The sequence below is a fragment of the Semicossyphus pulcher genome, unplaced genomic scaffold, assembly GCF_022749685.1.
Source record: "Semicossyphus pulcher isolate SPU_LCO1_2020_fin unplaced genomic scaffold, fSemPul1.0.p SCAF_12, whole genome shotgun sequence".
Classification (NCBI taxonomy): Eukaryota; Metazoa; Chordata; class Actinopteri; order Labriformes; family Labridae; genus Semicossyphus; species Semicossyphus pulcher.
In genome coordinates this window covers 18,657,127-18,682,928 of record NW_027211626.1, presented here as the reverse complement: position 1 = coordinate 18,682,928, position 25,802 = coordinate 18,657,127, and the positions used below count along the sequence as shown (strand labels likewise).

The following is a 25,802-nucleotide window of genomic DNA, read 5'->3' as shown; positions in this document are numbered from 1 at the left end:
AAATTCTCAGACTAGACCTTAGGATGGAATGCAGGGTTCGGGCGGTGCACCACCCCAGCATCCCCTGGCAAGAAGCGACAGCATTCCTCATGCATCGAAAGGGCATGGAGCTCTCCCACTCTTTTAGCCAACGCCTTCGTTAACAGGAACGCCGTCTTGAGAGACAGCCATTTTAGCTTGACTGCTTCCAGAGGCTCGAATGGCTCATGACGCAAGGCTGACAGCACCACCTCCAAATCCCATGGGGGGACAGCTAGCCTTCTGTGATAGGCAGTAACCCTACGAGCACCTTTAAGGAATGAGCAATAAGGTCGCAACAACTATCTGCAAGTTTCCGAGGCCCCACATGGGCGGCTTTTATGGCCGCCAACGTGCCGCTCAAAGTTGAGGGAGACTTACCCACCTTCAACATTTCTTGAAGGAACTGGAGGACGTCGTGGGCCATGCAGGAGAAGGGATCGACATGTCTCGAGTTGCACCACTTTTGAAACACTCCCCAACAGGAGGAACAGGATAGGAATCACGGACTGGGGCAACCCCATGGCTAGAAATTCGGCCCTTTCAGGGGCCAGGCCCAAAGCCTGAGCCCCTGGGGAAAGGGATAAAAAAAAGTGTCCCCTGGGCCTGGGACAGGAGGTCTCGTCGCACAGGTAGCTCACAGGGGCACCCTCAAAAGAGAGGCCAATTGGGGGCCACCAGTATGAGGCTCACCTCTTCCACCTGGACTCTCTGTAGGAGCGGGTGTAGGAGAATGAAGGAAGGGAAGGCATACAGGAGGCCCAGTGGCTACTGATGTGCCATCGCATCCGTGCCCAAGGGAGGGACGGATCTCGCTTACTACCTCTGGATGCAGCCTACATTCTCCAGGCAGGGGTCCCCCCCAGAGAGCTGATCCGCTGCAAGGTTCACCTGACCTGGCACATGCATTGCCCTCAGGGACTTGAACTGTAGATGTGCCCACTCCCAAATTGTCTGAGCCAATTTGCAAAGGCGAGGGCAGCCCAGGCACCCCTGCCTGTTATATTATTATTCGTTACTGCTGCTGAGCTGTCTGTTCTCACCAGCAAGTGGTGGTTCCTTGCCCTCATGGACGGCTCCTCAGCCTACCAGGGACGCGTCGGATGACACCACCTGGCAACGCAACACCAGCCCCAGCGCATTGCCCCGTGTTAGGTTGGTGCTACGTGCAGCCTGTGTGTCACCAACACCCTGGCTTGCAGATTTTTCTGTGGTCAAAGTCCAAGGCTCAGGAGGCAACGCTGCACCGGGCGTATGTTCAGGAGAGCCAGGGGCACAATTTGCACTGTGGCTGCCATCAATCCTAAGAGCCTGCTCCTCCTTGTGTTGAGGCGCAGGCCAAAGTGCTCTAGGTGTTGCAGGAGCCGGGTCACATTGTCCCGAGAGACGACAAGGGGAGGCGGAGTTCTTTGAACCGTCACGACTGAGGGGCAGGCTTGGGGAGCCTCTGGCCCCGGCCCTTCCCACTCCGCTGACTGCGTTTTGCTCTACCACAGCGGTTGGCATCTAAACGGACCCTTAGGTCACCAGAAGCCAGCCTGGGTGGCCCAGCCTGTGGGATTGTAGAGCGAAGCTGTTCATGGCCCTGCCGAAGCATTCCTGACATCTCCTGAGCACCCCTGCGGGCCTCTTGGGCCTGGTGGAGTATCTTTTTTGCATCCGGCCCAAACAGGGCTGGTCTTCCCCCTGCAGTTGTGATTGGGACAGCCAAAGGTGGCGTCTCCACATCCAGAGGGAGACCATGGCCCTGTCAGCTGCAACTGCTTGCTCCTTCATCAGCTTAGCTAGGAACGAGGACAAATGCTGCACCTCAACAGCCTGATCTGAGCCTCCCTCCTCCAACTGTTTTGCCAGCTGGCACTAATACAGGGCTAATACAGCCCCTGTGTCAACCAGCTGGCCCTGGATTTCCATAGCCCCATGCACTTTGGCAAGCATGGCATCCATCATTTTAGTGTTCTTGCTCGGGCAGCTTGACTTCCCTAAGACAGACTTGGTGGGGGACACCAATGCCTCTAATGGGAGGCGGTGGTCCACAGCCTATCCTCTCCCGATCATGCACACATGCTAGTCGTCTACATAGACCTCACCAGCGATGGGCTTCAGATGGATTAGCAAACTGTCTCAGTACCAACTCCTCTACATCAGGGAGCAGTGGCATTGAAAAAGAGTGTGACCGACCCGCCTCTTCCTCATCAAACCAGGAGGCTCTCCGGCCTTGCTCAGCTGGCATTTTGATCTCCAATGCCTGAGCAGCCCGAGTAATGAGCTGGTGATACAGGGGAGGTGGTTGCTCCTGCTCCTCTTCCCCTAGTTAACTAGTAAATACTTTCACCATGACTAGTTAACTCGTTAGGTCAAAATGTCTTCCACTAGATGTCTAACTAGATATTAACTAGTTAACATGTCAGAGCTTTTGCTGCCTACTAGTGAACTATTAAGGATATCAGCATTCAACTAGTTAACTAGTGCTGTCAACCAATAAACTAGTATAAGAGATTGTGGCTTGATATCAAGGATATTGAATAAATACTCAAAAGGCTTTCCATAAAAACCTGGGTGAGGAACCTGAGGAGGAGCTGGCTGCTGCTCCTGCTGCTGCCAGGACACTCCGAAGGATGAGCCTCGGGAATGGCAAGCCGAGGTCGTCGGTTAGGACCGAAGTCCAGGTGAGGCGCCGGTTATCCTGACAACAGAAACAACCCAAAATCTGTTTTACCAAAATGACAGAAAAAGTCCTCATCCTTAGATTTCAATACAATAAGACTCATTTAAAAGTAAAAGTCACAAACACATGACTATAAATAGTGCAGTAAAAAGTAATAAATGTAGCAGGAGGTCTTGTTTTGAAGACTTAACTATCTGTATGTTGCTGTAATTTGCTTCTCCCATTAACAAATCAAAGCTCACTGAAAGCATAATAATATCACACTGCTGTAAGTACAAGAACATTTGTTTCAATAACCGACACCCTGCTTAATAAACTATTACATCTTTGACTTTGTATCCCAGTAAAATGCCTGATGAAAAAACAGGTAAGAAGTTAGTTTGCATAAAGGTCATGACAGAAACACCTGCCAACATCTTTATCATCCAGAAGATCATCTCATATCATCATTCACTATTCAGCAAGATTGTGTGTGTATTTAATAAACTAAGTTGCCATTAATATCAAATCTAATGCATTAATACTTGTGGAAAAGATACAGATGACTCCCTTTAACAGTATTTATATATTCATTCCTACTTGAAAACTATGTTTTTATGACAATTTGCTCTCAACTATTTCTCATAACAGTATTTATATTTTCTAGTCCCTATGCATTTCTGTCAGTTAACTTAGTAGATCTTATTTACCTGAATTTGGAATATGCATTTGAATAGCCTATTAAATTATCTAAGAACGGTAAGATAAAAATCTTTAAATGACAAAATTTCGATTAGCCTTAAAAGTAATGTTGCTGTCTTTATAAAGTGGACTCAAACATGCGGGCCTGAAGGAGTTTCAACTTTGGAAACCACTGCGAATATTCGACACTCGACTGCCAGCTTGCAGCAGCTCTTAAATGGTTACTATGGAGATTTGAAAGCTATTTACTTTTAACGCCGATATTAAGCTAAATTTGTTTTAGCTAACAAACTTCCGTTTATATATAGTTTAATACTTTTTTAACAATACAATTACAAAATAATTTCTCATCAGAACAATAATTTAAAAACAAAAACCTTCAATAAACGCAACAATATAATACAAAAAAAACCCAACACAATAAAAAAAGCCCACACTCAACATATATTTTTACCGTGGTAAAGATCTAATCAGCTTCATATCTATACACTTTTCTGAGTTTGAAGATGCATGGAAATTAAAAAAGAGAATAAATATACAGCTGGATAAACTAAGACTAAAACTAAGCGGATATAAATAATAATAGGCGAATAATAACATTGGACAGAGATAATGGCGAATAAATTATCATTATCATCATTATAATAAAGAAGTTGATAGATTTGTGTGAAGTTAAAATCGGAGGCACGTGCCAACATCTGGATCATCACAAAGATATTTTACTGTATTAGCCTCAATTTACGACATGTGTTATTCTGTCAAATGAAATGGGCCTTAATGAATTGATCGTATGCAAATTCATCGACGTTTATTTAAAAGTTTTTTTTAAAAATCCTTTTTAAGTTGTAAATAAACCGGGGTCTCAAACATGCAGAACGAAAGTTAAGAATACAGTTACGTTTCAAAAAACTTTGATGAATTTACCCTTTAAATTACTAAAAAGTAGTGTTTCTTGGTGTCATACGGGACTCGACTGGTTTCATGATTATTTTTGCGACATTTCATTCACACTTGTTCAAAATGTAAATTACGTCCGTGACATTGTGGTTTCACTGTGCACAGTCATTTATAGAGTCAAGTTTTGTCAAACGGCTGTCAAATTAGATAAATTCACCCATTAAAAATCTCATTAAACAAACTCTTCATCAAGTCAATGCATCTTTTACGCCTCGACAGTAAAACAGGCTGTTTCTTAAAGAGTAAATCTTACGTCTGCCATCTGGAAACAGTTCTGCTCCTTGTCGATGTTCAGGACATGTCCGGGTGAGAAAAGTCGTCGATGAAGGTTGTTTTTCCTGTAGAAATCCTTGGAAATGATCAACTTTGAGAACCACTGCCGATATTTGCTGCCAACTCTCCGTTTGTTTACGTTGAAAAGACTGTGAGTTTGTTTTTTTTCGAATAACAAAATGTTTCATATCTTCTGACGTCACTCAGGGTTACTATGGAGATTTGTTTATAATAACGCCTATATCATCGTATTTAAAGTTTATTTACACATTATTCACTTTATTAAAATCGCAGTATCAATTTCTCATGTAGAAAAATATAATTGAAATTCCTTTTAGCTGGTTATTTTTTGTCTCAGCTATTAGTTATAACATTTTCCCATTTTTAACCGTTTCATATTCATTCTGTAGTCTGTATTTGTGCATTGCATGTACAGATCAATACAGTCAATGGTTTAGATATTAATTAAAAGGTTAAATGAATGTATTTAACTTCCTGTTTTAGTTGGAAATAAACCTTGGTCCCAAACATGCAGGCCTAAAGGAACTTATATGCTTATTTTTGTGATTTAAGTGTTCTCATTCAGACCTGGTGTAAACTGTGCATGATCATAGAGTTAAGTTTTATCAACCGTCTTGGTGATGTGATGATGTTACCCAGAAAATGGCATTTCAAACTCTCCATCATGACAATAATCACAGTCTTTTATAAAAATCTGGCTTTTATCTATGAATTTATGGTCAAAAACTGCTAATATCAAACTATTTTATTTCATATCATCAAGGCGAAACGCGAAAGGGCAAAAATATTCCAGATAAAATGTCTAGAAAATAACAGCATTTAAAGGAGGTGTGAAAGAAAATTGATGTCGAAGAGGATGCAATAAATAAAAGAAACTAAGGTACAAAATAAAATCAGAAAAAAAATCAGTTTCTTTGTGATGTTGCAGATTCACAGTTTAACATTCAACATGTCAACATATTACAGTTATTCTCTCCAACATTGTGTGCACTCATCTATAGCCCTTTTAGATGGTCATGGATAAACAGCATGAGGGCCTGCTGAGGGTGACCTCTGACAGACAGGACCAGACAATTGTGTGAAGGATTTTACAGTAACACAAAGTGGCCACAAGATGGTGCTGTTTCCCAGGTAACAATCCAGCTTTGAGGTCCACTCAGTCAATCTTAACTCAAGTATTGCTCTAATTTTGAAGCCAGTGTACACTTTTTGTCTCATATTTGAGATTGTGTGTGATAAAGTCAAATTAAAAAGCCTACTCTGGGATTGAATAAGGACACATATGATTTCTGAGGTTCCACCACTTCTGGAGTCAACAAACATTTAAATAAGACCAGCATTTGTATGTAAAAAAAGTCATACATAGGTGATCGCTGAAAAGTATTTTTCTTTTTTTACAAGTTATTTAAATTCATGCCACTGGTCATAACGAGGTCAAGTGTGTGGCCATGCTGATGGGTAGGCCATGAGACACATTGAAAAAGACTGCAAGAGTTTTATAAGGTCTAGAAATTCCATACCGAGGGGATTTTGTGGGTTGACATGAATATTTAGATCTCCACATGTTAGTACTCATATTTAGGCATTGGCAGGGACAAAAGTTCCTAATTAAATACAGTATTTGACTTAAAGCTCCTGTGAGGAACTTTGGGTTTGTGTTGATTTTGGCGCCCCCTGTGGACAAAGTGGTACCTCTTATCTCTTTGCTGATTTTGTCCTGTACATGCTTAAGTGGTGGTTTTTGACAAAAAAAATCTTTCTGTTGACATAATAAAATCAAGATCATCGATTTTGCACTCATCGACATTTAGCAAACCCAATTCTAGATTTTCAGTAGAAGAGCCAAACACTTCTTTGATTATGCTTCCTATATAAGTGGCCAAGATCAAATTCAATAATTTCTTGAGAGATAAAATAAAATGGGTTATTTAGCAGGAGATCAACATCTTGCTATTGGTCCCTAGAACACGTAATGTGTGGTCAAGTATAACCTTCGATAGATATAACCTCCACAGATATAAAGAAAAAATAGTCCCTACTTATGATGCTTAGAACAAAAATATACCAGAAAAAAAGCAGAACGATAATTTATCTCATGGTCAGGGAATCATAAAAGCAAAAGATCAACCAAATAGTACTTTTGCTTTTAAACTATTTACAATAAAACAAACAGGTAGGTGATGTCTGGGTGGGGGGAGAGGGTGGCACTGCAGCCAGTGTCAGAAACCTGCAGTGATAGCTGGGTGGGGGGAGAGAGTGGCTCTGCAGCCAGTGTTGGAAACCCCTCTGTAACGGTTCAGGGGGGACATAATTCAAAGGAGAAACAACTTCCTACGTAACATATGGAAAATTGCTACACCTGAAAATAAAACCGAAAAAGAGAGTGAGTAGAGAGAGAGAGAGTACTACAAAAAGCAGCTTCCTCCTTCTGGTGTTGACATTATTTTGAGGTAAGGTCAATAAAATCACATGTTAAGAATGCACAATGATGATATAATTAAACTAAGTAACAAATAAATGGTTAATAGTTTTTGGCTGACCGCTGGGGTCAGCCCTACAAACTGGTCTGTATGTGACTGACCGAGTGAATAACTGAGTGACGGTACTTTCACAGCCCAAGAGAGAGAGAGTTGCGACATCGCAATGGCAGATCATGGAGCATATTGGACCTCCACACTGACGCGACTCTCTATACGGCTCGGGATACTTTGTAAGGGGAGTAGGTGGGGCTGCTCCTCCGCTGCTCCTCCGCTGTCCTCACCTACGTCCGCAGCACGCACCTGCTTTCAAACACGTTTTCATCGGCCTTTGATCACCATATCTCCCCCTAGATTCCAAGCGCCAAAGACTTCTGACCATGATTCATTATCACACCATCATTGTAAAATAAATGTTCTTCCTTACTTCATTTACTGGTCTCTCCTTCTTGAAATGCAATTATACCCTCTTGTGGTTGTAGCTATACCGGCACTTTCCAAAAAATTAGCTTGGCCCTTCTCAGTACAGAGCCAAAAGTTTACATTGTATATTTAGACCAAGGATGGGAATCATGTGTCACCACCCACAGACACTCATGTCTTCAGTTTCAGTTGGTATCTTGGAACTGCTGCAGCATGACACAGTGTTCACCTAATGTTGAATTAAACATTGTGCACAGTGCCACAGTCACGATGTGACCTTGGTCTTTCAAGCAAGTCCTTGCATAAAGTACTTGAAAGCTCCAAATTATATTCATTCTAAATGCCTAAAAACACACCAAAAAGCAGCCACGCGTCTGGATCGATGATGTTTTATTTCAACTCGGTATCTGAGGTACATATTTACTGATTTCACACAAATGATACCAGGCTACATGTATGTTGTTCACACGTTAGCACAACACAGAGAACACTTACATCAACATGACAACAGACATGCACAAACAAGGCAGAGACGGGAGTGAGCACTGCAGACTGACTGCACCGACCAATCGTTGGCAAGAACACAAAGAACCAACCAATCACAATGGGCGATAGTACTGACTCGATGGGGCGAGAGGGGGTGAGGGGAGGACGAGGGGAGAGAGAGGAGGAGGAGGGGGAGGAAGAACCGATGAGGAGAGGAAGTGAGGGAGAATTAAAGAGGAGGGGGGCTAATACCTAAAATATTAAGACAAATCGTAACACTGAGCACCATAATAAACAATAAATAATATCTTCAGTATTGACAATAAATATTGATAATCTCTTAAATAACATTATTCTCCCTTTTTAATAACATATATCCTTAAATCTGAGATGAGCTGCTCACTTTCCCATCATGTAGTATAATTGACCTTACTGCAGCGGACACACACGCACTCTCACACACTCTCTCTTTCTCACACACACCTCTTTCTCTTTAAGTACATTTCAGTCCAGTGTTACAAGAGCAATACTGTAGGAGCGGGGGCACAGGGTCGTCTAAAGGTGGCTTAAAGGTGATGCTTAGCTAGTTTGGGGGTCACATGCAGACTGATATGTACAACTGTAAACTCCCGCAGTCCCACCCTCCCTCCCTTAAACCCCTCCTTTCATTTTTCTGTCTTCTTTTATCACATCTATCTACCAACCCCCTCTATCCTCAACCTTCTTCTCTATTTACCCCCCCCCCCTGTCTCCCCCCCTTTTTTCTTTAATTGTGTCTACTTCAGGTCCCCGGCGTCTCCCTGGATGGTCTTTTTGATGCGGAGCAGCATTGTGGTCAACCACTGGTCCAGACGAGACACTGAGTCGAACTCCTTGACGGCCTCCGTGAACGCCTCGCTGTTCTGCTCCTCGTGGGCTTCTAGGAGTTTCTATGGCAACAAACATTAAACTTAGGGACAGGGAGTGATACTGACTTCTTTAAATCACGTCTTAAAAGCCATTTCTATAGACATACATTTAATTTACATTTATCTAATGTCATCTTTATTGTTACTTTTATCCTTTTTAACCAAACTACTACATTGTTTGTATTATAAGTAATATAAGTGATAAAAAGAAACTGATGATGGGGTTGCTAATAACATGGGAAAACATACGCTTATCAAAATCATCTTTTTCATGTATGTTTGCGTGATAAGAGCATGTTTATTTTTAGACAGGGTTGGGCTAGAGATGAAAAGAAAAGTACCTTTAACAGTTTGAGCTCTCTGGAGTCTGAAAAGGCTGGAAACATCTCCTCATACTTCTCTATGGCCAACTGAAACACACAAGCACACAAGCATTTCATCTATATGCTTGTAATAGTATGTGGCATGTGTGTTAAGATGTGTTCAGACCAAAAGTTAAGAACAGATGCAAATACACGTCTGTGCAGGTTTAAAAATTCAGCATGACTCTTTGAAAGCTAATCAGCACTGAGATCCTCTTAACCTCAACTGGAATCAGAAATGGAGGACAAATAAATTCTACGCCGTTCTCCCATTGGCTATCGAGGGCAAAAGTTGCTGGTTAAGAAATACTCGTTCAACGCTCCAGCTGCCGTATCCTCCGAGTATTGGTGAAAATTCCTTTTGTTCTGAACACCGTAAGAGGCTGTCTGACAGTCTCCAGGTGTGTCCACGTGTGCAGTGTGTGTTACCTTGGCGTTCAGTTCGTCCACTATGAAGTGACACAGTGAGGCCTTGAAGAAATACTCTTTAGCGTTATACTTCAGCAGAGGATTGTCCATTGTGCTCATAGCAACCTGAAACACACAAATTAAGAAACACACAACAAGCAGGGGATCAGACAGGATTTACTTATGGAAGCTGTAGTGCTGTATGTTGGTGTTTGAAAGTTTAAACAGTGGGAAGATATATATAAGATTATATATAAGTTTGGACACATTTTCTCATACAAGTGAATGGGAATGTGTGTCCAAACTTTTGACTGGTAGTGTATATAATACTATTAATTAACTATAGTCATTTTTTAACATGTATAGGCATGCACTCAGCTGTTACCTGTTCATAGATTTCGATTGCTTTCTGGTACTGCTCCAGCTGAGCGCTGTAGTGTCCCACCTTCAGGAGACATTTGTTGGCTGAGCTGAAACAAAAACAAAGAAACAAACCTGTGAGTTAACAACTAGCATGTGTATTAACTGCTGTCTCCACCCTTACTAGGACAACTGAGGTCAACTTCAAACTGCACACACACCTGTTAGATTCTTCTCCTTTGTAGTAGTCTGCTGCCTGCTCATAGTGGGCAATGGCCTGAACACAACACAACACATGTAACTAGATCAGAACTCATGCTCAAATAGTTTAAAATAAATCAGAAAAACATATTTACAGTTTGTAAGGAAACACATGTTGGTACAAACCTTCTCAATATCGACCAGCTCAGACTCATAGATCTCGGCTATAGTGATGTGATGTTTGGCTGCGATAGTGAACCGACCCTGTAGGTAAAACACATGTACAGTGTTATTCATAGATAACACTGATTATAGCAGGGAGCAGTTGAAAAGCTGAGGCGGAGCTAACCATGTCAGTGTAGATGTCGATGGCCTGGTTTAGACAGTTGATGGCCTCTGGAAGGAGACAGATAAGAGGGAAAGCATTGATGTTATAAATACAAGGAAACAGGAAGAGAGCCGCTGAAGCCTTCTGAGTCTACTCCGGCAAATTAAAACTCTTTCAGTTTCCTCCCCCTGTGACTACTAACCTGCTAACCCACAGTATTTTATTAAGCTCATCACAGGGAGGCTGCGGGGCTGCTGCAGTATAACACACTTACCAGTTTTCTTAGAGCAACCCAGGGACCCATTAAATCCTCCAACAACAGCACCTCAGGGTCCTGACTCTGACCGAGGTTGATAGAGGCTTCCCCTTTCAACACGTGTGACATGCCAGAGTTATAATTATGAAGAAAAAGAGGCCGCTGAGCACCAGTGGCTGAAACAGTACTTAGACCTTTCACTTAAGTAAAAGCAGCAAAACCACAGGGTGGAAATAATCTGCTAAAGTCCACAACCTGCATACAAAATTAACTAAAGCTAAAGTACGAAAGTGTTGGCATCAAAATACAGAACAAAAGGCAAAGTGCTCAAAAGGCCCCTTTCTGAATCATATTACTTACATAACTGGATTATAACTACTGATGCATCCATGTGTACATTGCTTTAATGTTGCGGATGGTAAGGGTGCTGATTCTCTAAATGACTTTAAATACTGTAGCATGTCAACATTCCTGAGGATTAATACAGTCTCTTTAAGTATCTTAACCTAAACTAATAATGGTAATACATCTATTTCACATTTGATTTTGCTCAAATAATCTCAATTCTAAAGTAATCAGTAAAATGTATTGAGGTAAAAAGTGCACTATAAAGCGTCAGATTGTAGTGGAGTACAAATATAGAGTAGCAGACAAAGGAAATACTCAAGTACCTAACAATTGTACATAATTCTACTACTTGAGTAAAAATATTTATAATAGAGCTCCCCAAAACATACACTTAACATCTTTATTACCTTTAATTTATGTTTTGAGGTCTCAAATTGGGTTGCTTGGTAACATTTAGGAAGTAACTGGGTCATAAAGAAAACTGACGTAACTCTGAGTCCAAATACGGAACAACAGGCTGAGACTGTAAGTGGATCAGAAAAATATAAGTGTACCTTTATTTTGTTTTTATCTATTCTATTTGTTTATTTAAAGCTCCTGTGATGAACTTTCAGTTTGTGTTGTTTTTGGCGCCCCCCTGTGGACAAAGCCGTACCGCTCATCTCTTTGCTGATTTTGTCCTGTACATGCTTATGTGGTGGGGGTTTGGGGGTTTTTTTCTTTTATTATATAGGACACTGAAGAGAGAAAGGAAATGTGGGGAGTAGAGATTGGGGGATGACATGTACTAAATGATCGGCAGACCGGGAGTGGAATCTGCAATCAGTGCATTAAGGACTGTAGCCTCTGTAAATGGGGTGCCTGCTCTACCTGTGTCTACCTCTGTGTGTGTGTGTATGCGTGTGTGTGTGTGTGTGTGTGTGTGTGTGTGTGTGTGTGTCAGTGTGTGAGACAGCACTGCTCACCCTGTGGGTCGGCCTTCTTGTAGGCGTTGCCGGCGTCGACGAAGCTGGTGGCTGAGTCCAGTTTGTTCTGCAGCTGCATGTGGAGCCGAGCGGCCTGACAGAACGCATTCCCCGCAGCTACAGAGACACAAGGACACACAGAGAGTCACAGTCAGGACAGGACTAGCTTAAATCTAGGCTTTTTAGTTGCATTATTCTTATATGTTAAATGTTTACTCTATACGTATCACTGCTTACGCTTCAGTTGGTCGACACACACCAGGCTGCAGAAGCATCAAAACACACATCTGAGCAGCTAAATTCTGCTCAGCCTGAGCTATTATTGGCACAAATAGAGCACGCACTGGTTTCTGCAGCCACCAATGTGCCACTTCTTTGTCCACACAGTCCTGAATTTTTATATATGAGTCCTCTGCATGTGCATGTTTAAAGCTGTTATTGCTGGTAATATAACTCTCTGCAGTGTTGAATCTTTTATAACCTGTTAATATGAGGACGGGAATGAAAGCATTCAAACTCGTCTGTGTCTGTGTGTGGGTGTTTGTGTGGGAGTTTGTTTGGGCACAGATTTATGTGTGTTTTCTGTTAGGTATACAGTACGTGAGACATGTATTCATGTGTGTGTGTGTCTGTGTGTCACCTACCACTCCAGTTCTTTGCCATCTTAAACATGTTGGCTGCTCTGGCGTACATTTCACAGGCATCCTCCACCTTATGGTTTCCCCTATAACACACACAAAGACAAAGACAAACAAAATGAGTCATTTGCTTTTGTGTATTTCTCATTGGAATTTGACCAATAACTTCATGAATGTGTGATGAGTTTTTAAGACAGTGAAAGGTGAAAAAAAGCAGGCCACACCCCTGTCTGAGGTCTGTTCTTAAAGGGCCAGTTCACTGATTTTCCACCTCAGTCCTATCATGTTATTGTGGGGAACTAATGCCATAATGGTAGGAAAAAATGCAATTTCACTCTGTTCCTTTGGATGACTATCCGCTTCTCCAATGTTCCCTGTAAAACCTCCGGCAGACTACGTAAAATGCGTCATCTGTCGGAGGCCAGGAAGCTCGCTAAACTACACTTTTTCAATCGAGGACGCCCGCCTCTGATGTTATGTTTCGTTTAAAATCGTCAGGTTTGAAATGTAGACTGCAGACCTGAAGATTTTTTAGACAATCCACCGGTATATTCTCTTCATATTTTGGATTCTGTACCGCTCTGAGCCATTGCCTGCAGCAAAACAGTAGTATTTCACTCCAACGTCTCTCGCTGGGCCATTCCTTTCAGAGGGAGGGGCGCAATGCACGCTAGGTGTTGTTGGAATGTAGAATGGGCGAAACCACAAGCTGTTTGTACAACTTTCTCCACAGCTATGGCGCCAATTTCAAATATTATTGCTTCTATCTATTACAGAGAACACCAGCTCTGACTGACAGTGGCTTTTTCCAGGGGAGAATTGCTCCTTTAAAGCTCTGTAGGAGATCTACAGTGGTCAAACATTTTTTATTGATTTAGCAATGACAATACATTTTTACAGAATTCATCTTTGCTGTAACATATTTATATTTGGAGTGCCTGGGCTGTTGTTTTTTTGGCAGAAAAAATGCTTAGTTTTCATTTTATTGTTGCAGACTGTCACACTCTGGCTGATTATTTTGCAGTATGCAGGATTGTCAAGCTGAAGGACATCATGGTCTCAGGCAGATGATGATACATCTTAAACAATGTATTATATTACCTCCTGTTTGGCATACAGTTTTTATTTAAATGTAGCATGAAGAGAAAAAGGGTTGCACAGTGGTGCAGGTATAAGCATTGTTGCCTCACAGCTAGATGGTTCCTGGTTTGAATCCCGGTTTGGGCGTAGGGGGCCTTTTTGTGTGGAGTTTGCATGTTCTCCCTCTGCATGCGTTGGGTACTCCGGCTTCCTCTCACAGTCCAAAGACATGCTTGTTAGGTTCATTGGTGACTCTAAAATTAGCCGTAGGTGTGAGTGTGAACGCGAAAGGTTGTCTCTATGTGTCAGTCCTCTGATTGACTAGCGACCAGTCCAGGATGTACCCCGCCTCTCGCCCTAGGACAGCTGGGATCCCGCGACCCTGAACAGGATAAGGGGTATAGATAATTGATGGATGGATGAGCAGAAATAAAACCCAAATGGACTTAAGTTTCGCATTTGCCTATGTATTTCTGATGTGAGGCCATGTGCCTGCAGCTTGAACCAGTTCACACAGTGTTTACATCACTTTCCATGGGACAGAGCGCTGGCTCTGCAGCTCTGCGTCCATTTAGATAAGATTAGATTACACAAGCCTTTATTGTCTTCCAGTGAAGATATTGGTTCTGGGTGTTTAAGAGAACACACCTGAAGTAGCAGCACATGTGTACAATCAGAATATTGTACATTGCCCTAAACAAGAATATTAATTAAATATTAATTTGATGAAGACGAAACATGTGCAGGACAGCTAATCAAGCATCAGAGAAGAGTTCATTATAAATGCATAAAACATAGATGTGCTTTTTTATTTGCTATATTGGATCTATATCAGCCATAACATCCTACAGTGGAAACTTTCAACCTGCTCTCCTGCGTCCTCTTTTACCTCTTGGTATGTAAATGGCTGAGGCTCATTAATGAAACATGGTAATACAGATGTAGGGAAAACAGATGTGACCCATTAAAGTGCTCAGATTTGAGGACAAACTGCCTGATTACAAAAAAACAGCAATCAGCCACAACATTATAACCACTGACAGGTCCAGTCAATAACATTGATTATCTTGTTACAATGGCACCTGGCAATGGGTGGGATATGTTAGGCAGCAAGTGAACATTTAGTCTTCGAAGTTGATGTGTTGGAGGCAGGAAAAGTGGGCAAGTGTAAGGATTTAAGTGACTTTGACAAGAGCCAGATACCTCAGCACACCTTCAGAGGTCTAGTGGAGTCCATGTCTCGACGGGTCAGGGCTCTTTTGGCGACAATACACAATATTAGCTAGGTGATCATAATGTTATGGCTGTGGTGTATATTACCACAATATTTATCCGTTACATAGATTTATATGATGAAGTTGCAAAATGTGGACACAGATTTGGAATAGTTGGTTATGGTGACAGAACGCACTTTAAATACATGCTGTTACATGTTATAGCTCTTCACTGAGAAAGTTAAGTATTATAAGTAGAAAGAGACAGGAAGAGAAAAGTTGAGTAGGCCTTCACGTTTCTCAATAGGTACTCTTATGGTTTTAATTGCTTTTCATTTGTGAAATACATTTTATGTATTGTCACTTAATATTTATGGATTTCGTATGGTTATTTGTATCTGAAGTCTGTTAGAATGAAAAACTGGTAAATTGATTTATTGCTGCAACTGACATAGATTTTCACTCTCTTAATTGTTTGCTACTCTCAGAAAATGACCTCGTCTTGATTTTCTTTGGGCTAACATCAACATTCGAACAATAAATGAATTAAACATAAGCTACTTAACATAATGCTGGCCCTACCTGAAGCTCCTTCAATCCAATAATGCAGCCCTCCAAATGGCTGAGCACTCAATCAATAGCAATTTATCAGTCAGTCAATCAGTTGATTGATCAGTCCCTCTATCTATCTATCTATCTATCTATCTATCTGACATGTAAACATCCGCCCCTCCCACTCATAAAGGCCCCTATCCCATCCATCCACGCGCACACACACACAAACGCACACACAGAAAAAACATCCCCCGCATCACCGAATCACCATCGACTGGTTTCCCCGTCCTGTCTGCGCTGCTCTATCCGCCTCCCTGCATCTCTTCCCCGGCCTCGCGCTCCGTGAAAGCACGCTCACTTCCCCGCAGCAGCAGAAGCAGCAGGAAGAGAGGAGGCGGCGAAGTGCCACAATTACATTTTTTCCCGTGACAGGCCACGACACGCAGGCCTCGTTATCTGCGATGACAGCTCATATTTTGACGGAAAAAATGTGCGCTATGATAAATCCTCCAGAAGGACACGATGTCATCGCGACGAACCAGCTCATAACCTATAGATAGAGATGTATGGAAAAGATTTAAGTAAAATCCTATTAGATGTGAAATATGACAGTTCAGGCTTTGATCAGGCCTCTGAAGCTAATCACTGAGCCCCACAGAAACGCAATTGAATTATAAGAGGGGTGTAATAACAATATTAGCGCAATTTCTCCGTCAAGCGAAGCTCCCTGCAGGCTTTAATGGGCCTTACGTGCACGAGTCCACCCCCCGTGCCAAATGAGCGAGAGAGGTAAACAGAGACAGAAGAGAGAATGAAAGCATCCTTTACCCGAACATCCCCCCGAGGAAGGATCCGGACGCTTTGACCTTCTTGTCGGCTTCAGCCATCAGCTGCATGGCCTCCTTCTCTTTGCCGGAGTTGTCCATGGCGGGCCGGGTCTGCCGCTGGCGGAGCGATGGGAGCAAAACAGGCCGATGTTCCGCAGTGGACGGAGAGGAGAGCAGCAGAGCAGAGGAGATGTGGATAGGAGACGTGTCTGCTGGTGCTGATGCTGAGAGGCTGCAGCTCTTCTTCTACGGAGAGAGAGAAAGGTCATTTGTGGCTCACTGCCACCATCTGCTGGAAAGAAACAGGAATGGCAACATAAAAAAATGCTGATTCAGTAGGCCTTTATCCTCACTTACCTCTGCTGATGTCTTGCAATGCAGATGGAGATTTTATGTTTTCAGGCCGTGAGATAAAATGAGACCGTCTCTGTTTTTCTTTGTTGCCAACGAAAGCCTGTAAAATTCAAAGGATGAGAAGTGGTGTGTCCTCCCAAACCTTCAGCTTGACTAAAGCTCCGACACCTTGCAAAACTAGCTAACGTTAAAAAATGACCCACCAAAACACTATTTTGTCAAATCATAAAAGTGACCAACTTGAGGCGAAAACCAGGGTCTACTTTGCCAGGGCATGTGTTTTCTTCAAGCTAACGTTAGCTTGCTTCAAAAATGCTGACAAATTGCCTGCTAGCTGGTAAAAAACTGTCTTGAGAAGAAAAAGTCAGTTAATTCATCTGTAATCAACCTCTGGGTTCATCTGGCTGTAAAAATGGCTAGTCGCCATTTTAAAATTATTGTTTCAGCAAACATAGATCCTTGTAGCATTGTGAAGTTACTCCTAGCTTGCTAACCTCAGTACTGCTTTCTTGCTAACATTATAGCCAGAAATTACACTAAGTGGATATTTTGATTTGTTAGCTTGTCAAATGACCTTACAAGCTTACGTATTTCATGATTCTGACTTATATTGACTTAAGATTTTGGTTTTATCCAACAATGAGTTATGTAGCTAATGGTGCATAGAAAAGCTAAACTAGCCTGCAGAATGCAAGCATGATGGAACAAGACGCTAACTGCAGTTCATGTACAGCCACCAGTGTCATTCATAACGATTTCCTTCAAATGTCCACATAGTACCTTTAAAGCAGGCAATACCTAAAATGAGAGCTGCAGTGATTCATCTATTAGACTAGTCTTTAAAGAAAATTTATAGACAAATGTTTTGGTAAACCATTCATCACTTTGTTGACTTTTCAAGAAACACTTGCTGCTTCCAGCTTCTTTAATGTAAAGATTTGCTGCTTTTTGTAATTTCATTTATGAAAGGTCTTTGGGTTTTGAACTATTCTGAGTGATTGCTTCATTGTAAAAATAGTCAGCAGATTAATGAAAGATGAAAGTATTCAAGAGTTGCTGTGCATGTTTAAGCATCAAATCAAGCCTGACACTCACATATACCTGAAATATTATCTTATTAAAGAAGCAGTAATAAACATTTTCAGTAAAAGTGGATCACAGGACTATAGTACTTGCATGCGATGAGAAGACAGAGTTATAATCCAAAGGTTTCCATCCGTTCAATAGAGGGCTTCATTTTTCATTGCTGCCCTCAAGTGGCTGTCATGCGATGGGCAGGTTGAGTACTGTGGGTTCATCAGAACTTCTATGTTGAAATAATCCTTGAAACCAGAGGACTCTGCCAACTAGTGTTTTATTTGCACTGGCAACTGCGAAATTGAACAGACAATGTGAGGTTGGCTGAAAACATCTGGTGCTGGAAATTAATCTGATAAGAGAGAGTACAAGTAAAACAAAAACAAGCTAAAAGAGGTTTCAATATAGGAACTACAGTGTTGGTGATAACTTTTTGTGTTAATGTGGACCTGCTTTCATATTAAACACAGTGTATTGATCCATTTTTGATTTAAAAAAATGCATTTGAAGTACATAAAAAGTGTATGAAACTTCTGACTCAAAGGAAAATCCAAAGAATTAAAATGAAAGAAGCACTCAGAAAAGCAAATCAGCTAGGCTATAGCAGGCTAGCTAGCAGCTAAGCAGCAAGGAGAAAAAAAATTACCTGCCACCACTATTGCCCCAGGTGTCACCAAAGAGAGGACACAGATCCTCAAGCTCTCTTACGCTCTACGTACAATGCTAAATACAAATGTTATGACTCAGTCACAGTAATGAATGATTTGAAGCTTACATGGCTAAAGAAGGTGTTTCTCATGTTTGATGTTTCACTAAAAAGAAAAGAAATTCAGTCATCTGTGAGGTCACAATGTCATCTCAAAAAGGACCCGTGTTGAGCTTACAGGTTAAATTCTCTGACTAGAGGAGAGAGCTGGACAGCTCTGAAGCTTAGAGACCAGCTGGTTGGAACCTCTGCTCTGGCTGCTGGAGGTCAGTTGGTCTGCAGGATAATCCCGCTTGAAGCAGCTGACCTCAAGTCAGCCGGAGCAGAGGCACCGACTGGCTCAAGTCAGCCGGAGCAGAGGCACCGACTGGCTCAAGTCAGTCGGAGCAGAGGCACTGACTGGCTCAAGTCAGCCGAAGCAGAGGCTTGAGGTCAGTTTTGTCTGCAGGGGAATCCCTGCACCGACTGGCTCTCCTCTGAGTGAAAGACCTACCATCTCCAGCGGGGATTGGTTGTACTAGTCAGACATTTCTGATTCATCATGATGAAATATTGTGGTGGAGTTCAGGGAAGTGTCAGTGGAGGTGTTGGTACTTCCCAATCACAGCAATTCCCCCTATAAACAGCTGCAGTTTCATTTCAACAGTGCTGCTGCCATGTATTTGACTCAGTAAGTGTGACTCTTATATAAAAGTACACATTCAGTGCAAAAGAAAAGTTATGCAAAGCAAGCAAAGTCAGGGCCTTGCATTTTCACTCAAAAAGCCCGGACAGCATATCAGGCTCGCAAGACAATGATTGTTCACTGAACCAAGTTCCTTGAATTGACAAAAGAAAACAGAAATAAGATCATCAATGAGGGGAGACTGTCACAGAGAACGTTAAAAAAAACCCATTTACTCTAACTGACTTTTCAAAACTGCAACTACAAAATGCTTTTCCTACAGATAGGAAGGTCGTGAGTTTAATAAGTTCTAAAGACAGTCATGTTTTGAGGTCACCAGATTCCTGCCTGAATATATACATACTGGTCTGTTGTTTGGGTGTATTATTACTGTGTCATATTTACATTTTTATATTGCCACATCTGCATTGCATGCTGAAGAGGATTGGAGCCACTGAATTTCTTTCTTATTTTCCTTGTTTTGAGGTCTGGGCTTTTTTTTAGAATTGTGACACGAAAAGTAAGAAAAATGGATGTGATGTGGCCAAAAACATTGTTCAAGTTGGGTTAAAAAATGTTTTACTGCGAAGGTGAAACATAAAGGACTAACAAAAAGGCAACCCACAGGAAGCAAGAAAAACCATATTGATCATAAACATATTCATTAAACTTTCATACTGTTAATGACATCTAAAGACAGAAGCTTCATTGTAGTTCTAAAAAATAATGACAGACCAGCTCTCAGCTTGAAAACCCTCCTCCACCTTCCTCCCCCGTGACAGCTCCAGTACACCGCGTCTCTGTGAAAGCCCACATTATCGTGCTCACACACACAATCACGGCAAGTTTTGTCTTGAATGCAGTGGGCTTGTTGTCATTATGTGTCTGACAACAGTAATTACCTTCTCTCATTAGTGCTTCTTAAATGTTAAAACAGCTTAGATCTCAGGAGTGTAGAAACATGAACATAAACTGAAAACACCTCATTTTTATTGATCAAATGTTTTTAATACTCTTTGAATTAAAATAGCATTCAGAAAAACCAAGAACATTCAAGACGATAAAGCATGCTCAGTTTGATTACTAAAGCAGGGGTGCGTTCAACAAGGCATTTTGTTGGAGAACCTCAGCCACTTTGCAGACATGTTAAAAACTGATCATTTAATCTAAAGTGGTGACAGAATAGTGAGGTACTTTAAATGTTAGCCATCAGTTAGCAGCTGAGTCTAAAATATTGCCATTGAATGCAGTGCAGGCTACCTTTACGAGGTCAGATACAGGCCGTGGCCGAGATTGTTCCATCTCAATCGGTTCCCTGCAAAAAAGGTTGTTGAACACAGCTTAAGCCTTAGTTGTTGAAATTCAGAAAAAAAAACAGAAAACATGGAAAATATTCCAACAGATATTTTCTGGAAGATCACTGTACAAAGAGCGACGAGCGCCACTCATTTTACATTTTTACAAAACTTTGCACTCAGAAACAATTTATAAACAGTTCATGTTCTTGATCCTTAAATATTATCATGAAAATAACAACTAATAAATAAAAAGATCATCAGAAAACAACTTTCACATCAAAAACAAATAAATCATGCAGACGTTGAGGCTTCTCCACATCTAACGGGACATCCAGCTGTCAGCATTAGTGCAGCAGAAAAGAGGGAACCGGTTGGATGTTGTTCATAAAACTTGAAAAAAAGATACAATTTTGTTCACATTCCTTAATAATTCTGCTCAAATCCTCTCCCATTCCTATCAACATTAGTGAAGTAAAAGTCCATTTGTCCACAAATGTCTAACAGTCATGCTATAATAATGTCATTAAATTAACAAAATTGAGATCAATTCTTTCCCCCAAATTATAAATAAATAAATAAATACATTAGTGCATAATCAAACTATTTAGGACTCAATAAATGATCCAGTGGTAGACTACAGCATAAATCTTGTAAATACAATTCACAGCTAACTGTTTCTTTATTCTCTGTAGTCACATTTAAAGAGAGGGTATTATGCTGTTTCACATTTTAAGACATAAGCTGCTTTCCCACTGGTCAAAAAACCTGCTAACACCCGGCTTTTTTGCTTAGTGGGAAAGTTTACAATCGGCATTCGGACCCGGGTCAAATGACTCTGCAGTACACCCGGGTAATTATCGCCTCAGCTCCGGCATTGATGGGAACACAAGACCCAGGTCGTTAATCTCCGCCCCCTTTCCGGCGTGATGCTATGCTCAGGTCGGTAACTTCTGCGGCTCCTCGTCATCTCAGCTACAAATTCCGCCCGTCTCCGTCCAAGCAGCGTTCGAACATGGTTCCAGATTTGTCGGCGCCGAGTTTGATAAACAGACTGAATGAGTAAATTCAATTATGTTTATTAGGCCTTAGTTAAAGGTGGTGTTATACTGAACTAAATGATATTGAGATGTGTCTCTAATGTTTTGTCCTCCCTATTTACATGTATGAGGGGGCCAGAGTATTAGAAACACCTCTGAATATAATGCAGCTCAGCACAGCCCCACCACCAATTATGACCTTGACGCTGAAATATCATTGAATTAACACCTCTATGACAGCTTAGAAAAAAGCCTCTGCATTACAGGCAACATAAAAGCAAACCTTATGGCTGAGCTGGTGTATTGGATTACATTAGATTTTTCAGTTGTACCTCATGAAGTGGCTGGTGAGTGTATATAATGTTACAATGTTGGATGTCCGTACTGAACATGGGTGAAGTTTCAAATCTGTAGGTAAAAGCATGCTGGAGTAATCCCCAGGCAGTTTTTTCTACACCCTGCACTTGTGACATCACAAAGTGCAGCCTCAGCAGGCTTCAGAGAGCTGGCCAATCAGAAGAAAGTAAGCGTGTAGGGGCGGGGTTTGACTGGGCTGACTGATTTGTTTGCACAGACCACCAGTGTGAGAAAAATGATGAGTTTTTTCAACTGTAATTTGTGCTAAGCTACTGCACAGGTATCACAGAGTGAAATATGAAGCTTGAAATCAGCTTAATACCCCTCCTTTAAGTCTTTCAGGTGACCTCGGCACTCAAAATCTTTCTGCAACAACTCTGTCAACATAAATATAGTGAATATTGGCTCCATACCTGTAAAGGTCTTACCGGTTATATAGATGATGGAAAAATCAGTTACTAAAAAACAGCCTGATAATTTGCCCTTAAATGAAATAATACATCATACTTGATTGATTCAACATAAAACCATGAGTGTAAAAAATGTTCCTCATATCCTGAAAGGTAAACAGTAATTACATTACTCTTGTTTGTGTATTATCTGTGCACATTCTCCTGTCTGCTTATGGTATGCAATATTATGTCTTTTATTCTACTTGAGCCAAGCAAGATGTGGATAAATGCAGGTAAGAAAAGTGTGAGAAGAGACCACTGCTAATGGTGATACAGCTGAGGAGTGAGCAGTGACATGTAGAAAAGTTGTCACTGCCTCTGATACTAGAGTAATTGTATTAGGGTCTCTTTGTGCATAAAAACAGAGACTGGTGTATACTGATGTTAAAATGTATGTAAATTGTACAAACTGATAGATAGATAGATAGTTAGATAGATAGATAGATAGATAGATAGATTTAGATAGATAGATTTAGATAGATAGATAGATAGATAGATAGATAGATAGATAGATAGATAGATAGAGTTGTCATGCAGTACAAACTGTTTGAGTAGTTGTCTGTGAAAATAACAGGAAATATGGGTTCTGGTTAAAGCCGACGTACAGCAAAGTGCATGCTCGAATGGGATTTCAAAGTAAATCATTAAAGCATTCTTCCATTAAAAAGAAAAGTAACAGTCTTTAAAATCTCTTTTGCCTTCTTGCCCCCTTGTATTTTTATCTGTAGTACTTCTGCTACCATCATTTCTTCTTCCTCTCAGTCCTCCTCTGACAGAGTTTCGTGCGGTGTGGATGGGCGGGACTTGCTCTGACCTCTAACCTCCACCTTCCTGTCCTGCAGGAAGTCTTCAATCTCTCCGGGCAAACACTGGAACTTCTCTTGGAAATCGGCCTCTACGACCCCTTGCAACTGGAGACAGACAGGATTGTGATTGATTATAGATTATTTTCACATTCCATAACACAAATTATATAAACCCAGAATCACTGAAATTATCTTGTGATGATTCAGTCAAAAACAACATCAAAAATTGCCTCCTTTATTTCCCACTGTTAAGACAGATGGGTTCATTTAGAAAGGCAACCAGCTGTTGTCAACCATTGCTGCCAACAGTTTCACAGCTCCAAAATGGCTGCCAGAGGGCTTGTTACATCACTCAAACGCCCTGCATTGACGTCAGCACCGGTCCTAAAATGTGTGGGTGTGCAGCCACAGACAGCAGCGAGCAGCTCGGAGCCTTAAGTAAAAGAAATGTCTTTCTTTCTGTGTAGCGCAGTCAAAGAAAGACATTTGTCTACATTTGTGTTGTACCTTTGGTTTCAGGTCCTGTATCTGCTGCAGGAGCTCGTTCTGCTGCTCCACCAGCTGATCGTGCCGCTTTGCCTGAGTCTCCTCAAGCTGGAGACAAAAAAACAGACAGAACAGAGAGAAAAAGCAGAGACAGAAACATGAAATTTTCATCATCCTCTCTGTGGTTTTTTGAAAAACCCTGCAGCTGCTTTAGCCCACATTCCCCATCCTCCGCTCACCCGCTTTATGTTCTGGACGACTTCATTGACGTAGGATTTATTGATCTCAATCTTCTCCCTGGGAACACACAGTCAGACGGGGGATGAGTTTGTTTGAGCACAATATTTTTATCTCCTGACATGTCTAGCTGGATGGATCGGTGCATGAAGTAGATGAAGGAGCAGCAGGTGTCTGGGGTGAGGTGCAGTGGATTGGTAACAGCGTGTGTGCGTGTGTTTATGGATCGTACTCTTCAGCCAGATGTTTCTCTTTGGTCTTCGCTTGGTTGATCTTCTCGGTTCTCCTTCGATCCATCTGCCTCTTCAGCTCTTTTTTCTCCCTACGGCAGCAGGGAAAACATTAGAGCGAGTGTGGTGGGAGGAAGCGGAAAAGTATCTAAAAAAAGTGGTTCAGAATATTGAAAATGGTCACATCTAGTGGGAGGTAGACTAAAAATGTACAACCATTACAGAACAAGTGGAAATAGATGCTTCCTGGCTGACCCAAAGACGCTCTATGAGATATCACCTCCAAAGACCAAATATACTGTACAGAAATAAACAGATCTAAAAAAGACTACCCAGATAAAATCAAGGTCAACATTTTCTGCAACATCTCAGTTTAAAGACCAGCTCCAGTCGTGTTTTAAGACATATAAAATGCTCTGCTTGAAATAATAAATGGTTTGATATGTCTTTTTCTCCAAAATACGTTTAATTACCTATCTCCTCCTTCTCCCTCATTAAAAATTCCCCAAGTCCCCGCCCACTATGCACATTCCCAACCGCCCCCCGTCACAAAAACAAAACACATCTCTACCATCGTTTAATGGCAACTTGTTGAAACTCAACTAGCTTGAAATGTAGTAATTAGTAGCAGTAATCGCCAAAGTGGTTGCCATAGGTTGCACATATTGATATGCATAGCGCCACCTCGTCCATTAATAGGATTGGCTCCTTAGGTTTGTGATCTGTGAATCTGAAAACGTGTTGTTCAGCCTGTCCTTGGTACACTGCAGTTTAAAAGCAGACAGGCCCAGCCATGGAACTGACTGCTTATGTTGTCCCTGATATGTCTTGTAGCACATGAAAAGCACCACATGGAGATGTTTACAAGGTTAAACACTTTTCACTGGAGGGGGTCTTTAACATTTAATCTCAGGCCATTAAAAAAGTAGCTTTTAAACCTTCAAACATTTCTGGTATTTTTAAACCTGGGCCCCTTTTTTACTTTTACATATTTTGGGGCATGTACAAAAAGCTCTAGTCGATTGCTTCAGCTGGCAGCCTGAAACATGTTGGGATGACTGCAATGTAATCCTTTGGGGCAAATGTGCCCAAACAAAGTTTGTCCACTAAAGTGCTTCTTTTAGCCTCTTTTGTCCATGGAGTCTGGTGGCTTTGAAGAGAGCAACAGAAAGTAAAAACAAACAGCCTTAAAAAAGGGTCTATCTCTGTAGTGATTATTTTTTGAAAGATGTCAGACAGATTTAATAAACTTTGGAGCATATAAGCGGCAGAAACAGCCACATTACAATGCAGCCAATTCAGCATGTTTGTGGCTGCTGGCTGAAGCAATCCACTGAAGAAGAACTTAAACTGTAGGTTAAAAGGTTTAAGATTTATCCTCAAAAGCTTTACTTTTCAGACTTAATCACTTTCATCACTTTGACTTGTACATACTGTGAGCATTTCAAAATACTAGGATTTAAGATGCCTTGAACAGTTCAGAGCAAAGGCTCTTCAAGCCATGACTGCTATAACATTATCACTTAAAGGGGGGGTATCATGCTAATTTCAAGCTTCATAATTCACTCTGTGATATCTGTAGAGTAGCTTTGCATAATTAACAGTTAAAAAAACATTTTTGTCACACTGGTGCTCTGTGCAGGC

At 41.4% G+C, this 25,802-nt stretch overlaps 2 protein-coding genes across 2 annotated transcripts in view; both read right to left on the bottom strand.

The window, feature by feature from the left end:
• Nucleotides 1-8,759: 8,759 nt before the first annotated feature.
• On the bottom strand, nucleotides 8,760-16,667 carry napba (N-ethylmaleimide-sensitive factor attachment protein, beta a). The gene is made up of 10 exons (XM_069658782.1): nucleotides 16,456-16,667; nucleotides 12,785-12,864; nucleotides 12,141-12,257; nucleotides 10,593-10,639; nucleotides 10,430-10,507; nucleotides 10,264-10,319; nucleotides 10,068-10,152; nucleotides 9,704-9,808; nucleotides 9,254-9,322; nucleotides 8,760-8,933 (listed from the first exon to the last, which is right to left on the bottom strand). The coding sequence occupies exons 1-10, from the start codon at nucleotides 16,551-16,553 to the stop codon at nucleotides 8,781-8,783; spliced, it is 888 nt and encodes a 295-aa protein (XP_069514883.1). The 5' UTR covers nucleotides 16,554-16,667; the 3' UTR covers nucleotides 8,760-8,780.
• Nucleotides 16,668-20,614: 3,947 nt separating this feature from the next.
• Nucleotides 20,615-25,802, bottom strand: part of plcb1 (phospholipase C beta 1) — a 30,678-nt gene continuing 25,490 nt past the window's right edge. Inside the window, exons 29-32 of the mRNA XM_069658055.1 lie at nucleotides 24,161-24,250; nucleotides 23,931-23,988; nucleotides 23,713-23,799; nucleotides 20,615-23,310 (exon numbers count right to left, since the gene is read on the bottom strand). Of these exons, the coding sequence (XP_069514156.1) occupies nucleotides 23,158-23,310; nucleotides 23,713-23,799; nucleotides 23,931-23,988; nucleotides 24,161-24,250 (388 nt within the window). The 3' untranslated portion in view covers nucleotides 20,615-23,157. The remainder of the gene's footprint in view (nucleotides 23,311-23,712; nucleotides 23,800-23,930; nucleotides 23,989-24,160; nucleotides 24,251-25,802) is intronic.

Coding starts and splice junctions, on each gene's coding strand:
- napba (XM_069658782.1), bottom strand. CDS start 16,553: ATGGACAACTCCGGCAAAGAGAAGGAGGCCATGCAGCTGATGGCTGAA. Junction 12,865..16,455: donor TTCCTCGGGGGGATGTTCGG/GTAAAGGATGCT, acceptor TGTGTGTTATAG/GGGAAACCATAAGGTGGAGG. Junction 10,153..10,263: donor AAAGGAGAAGAATCTAACAG/GTGTGTGTGCAG, acceptor TTTTTGTTTCAG/CTCAGCCAACAAATGTCTCC.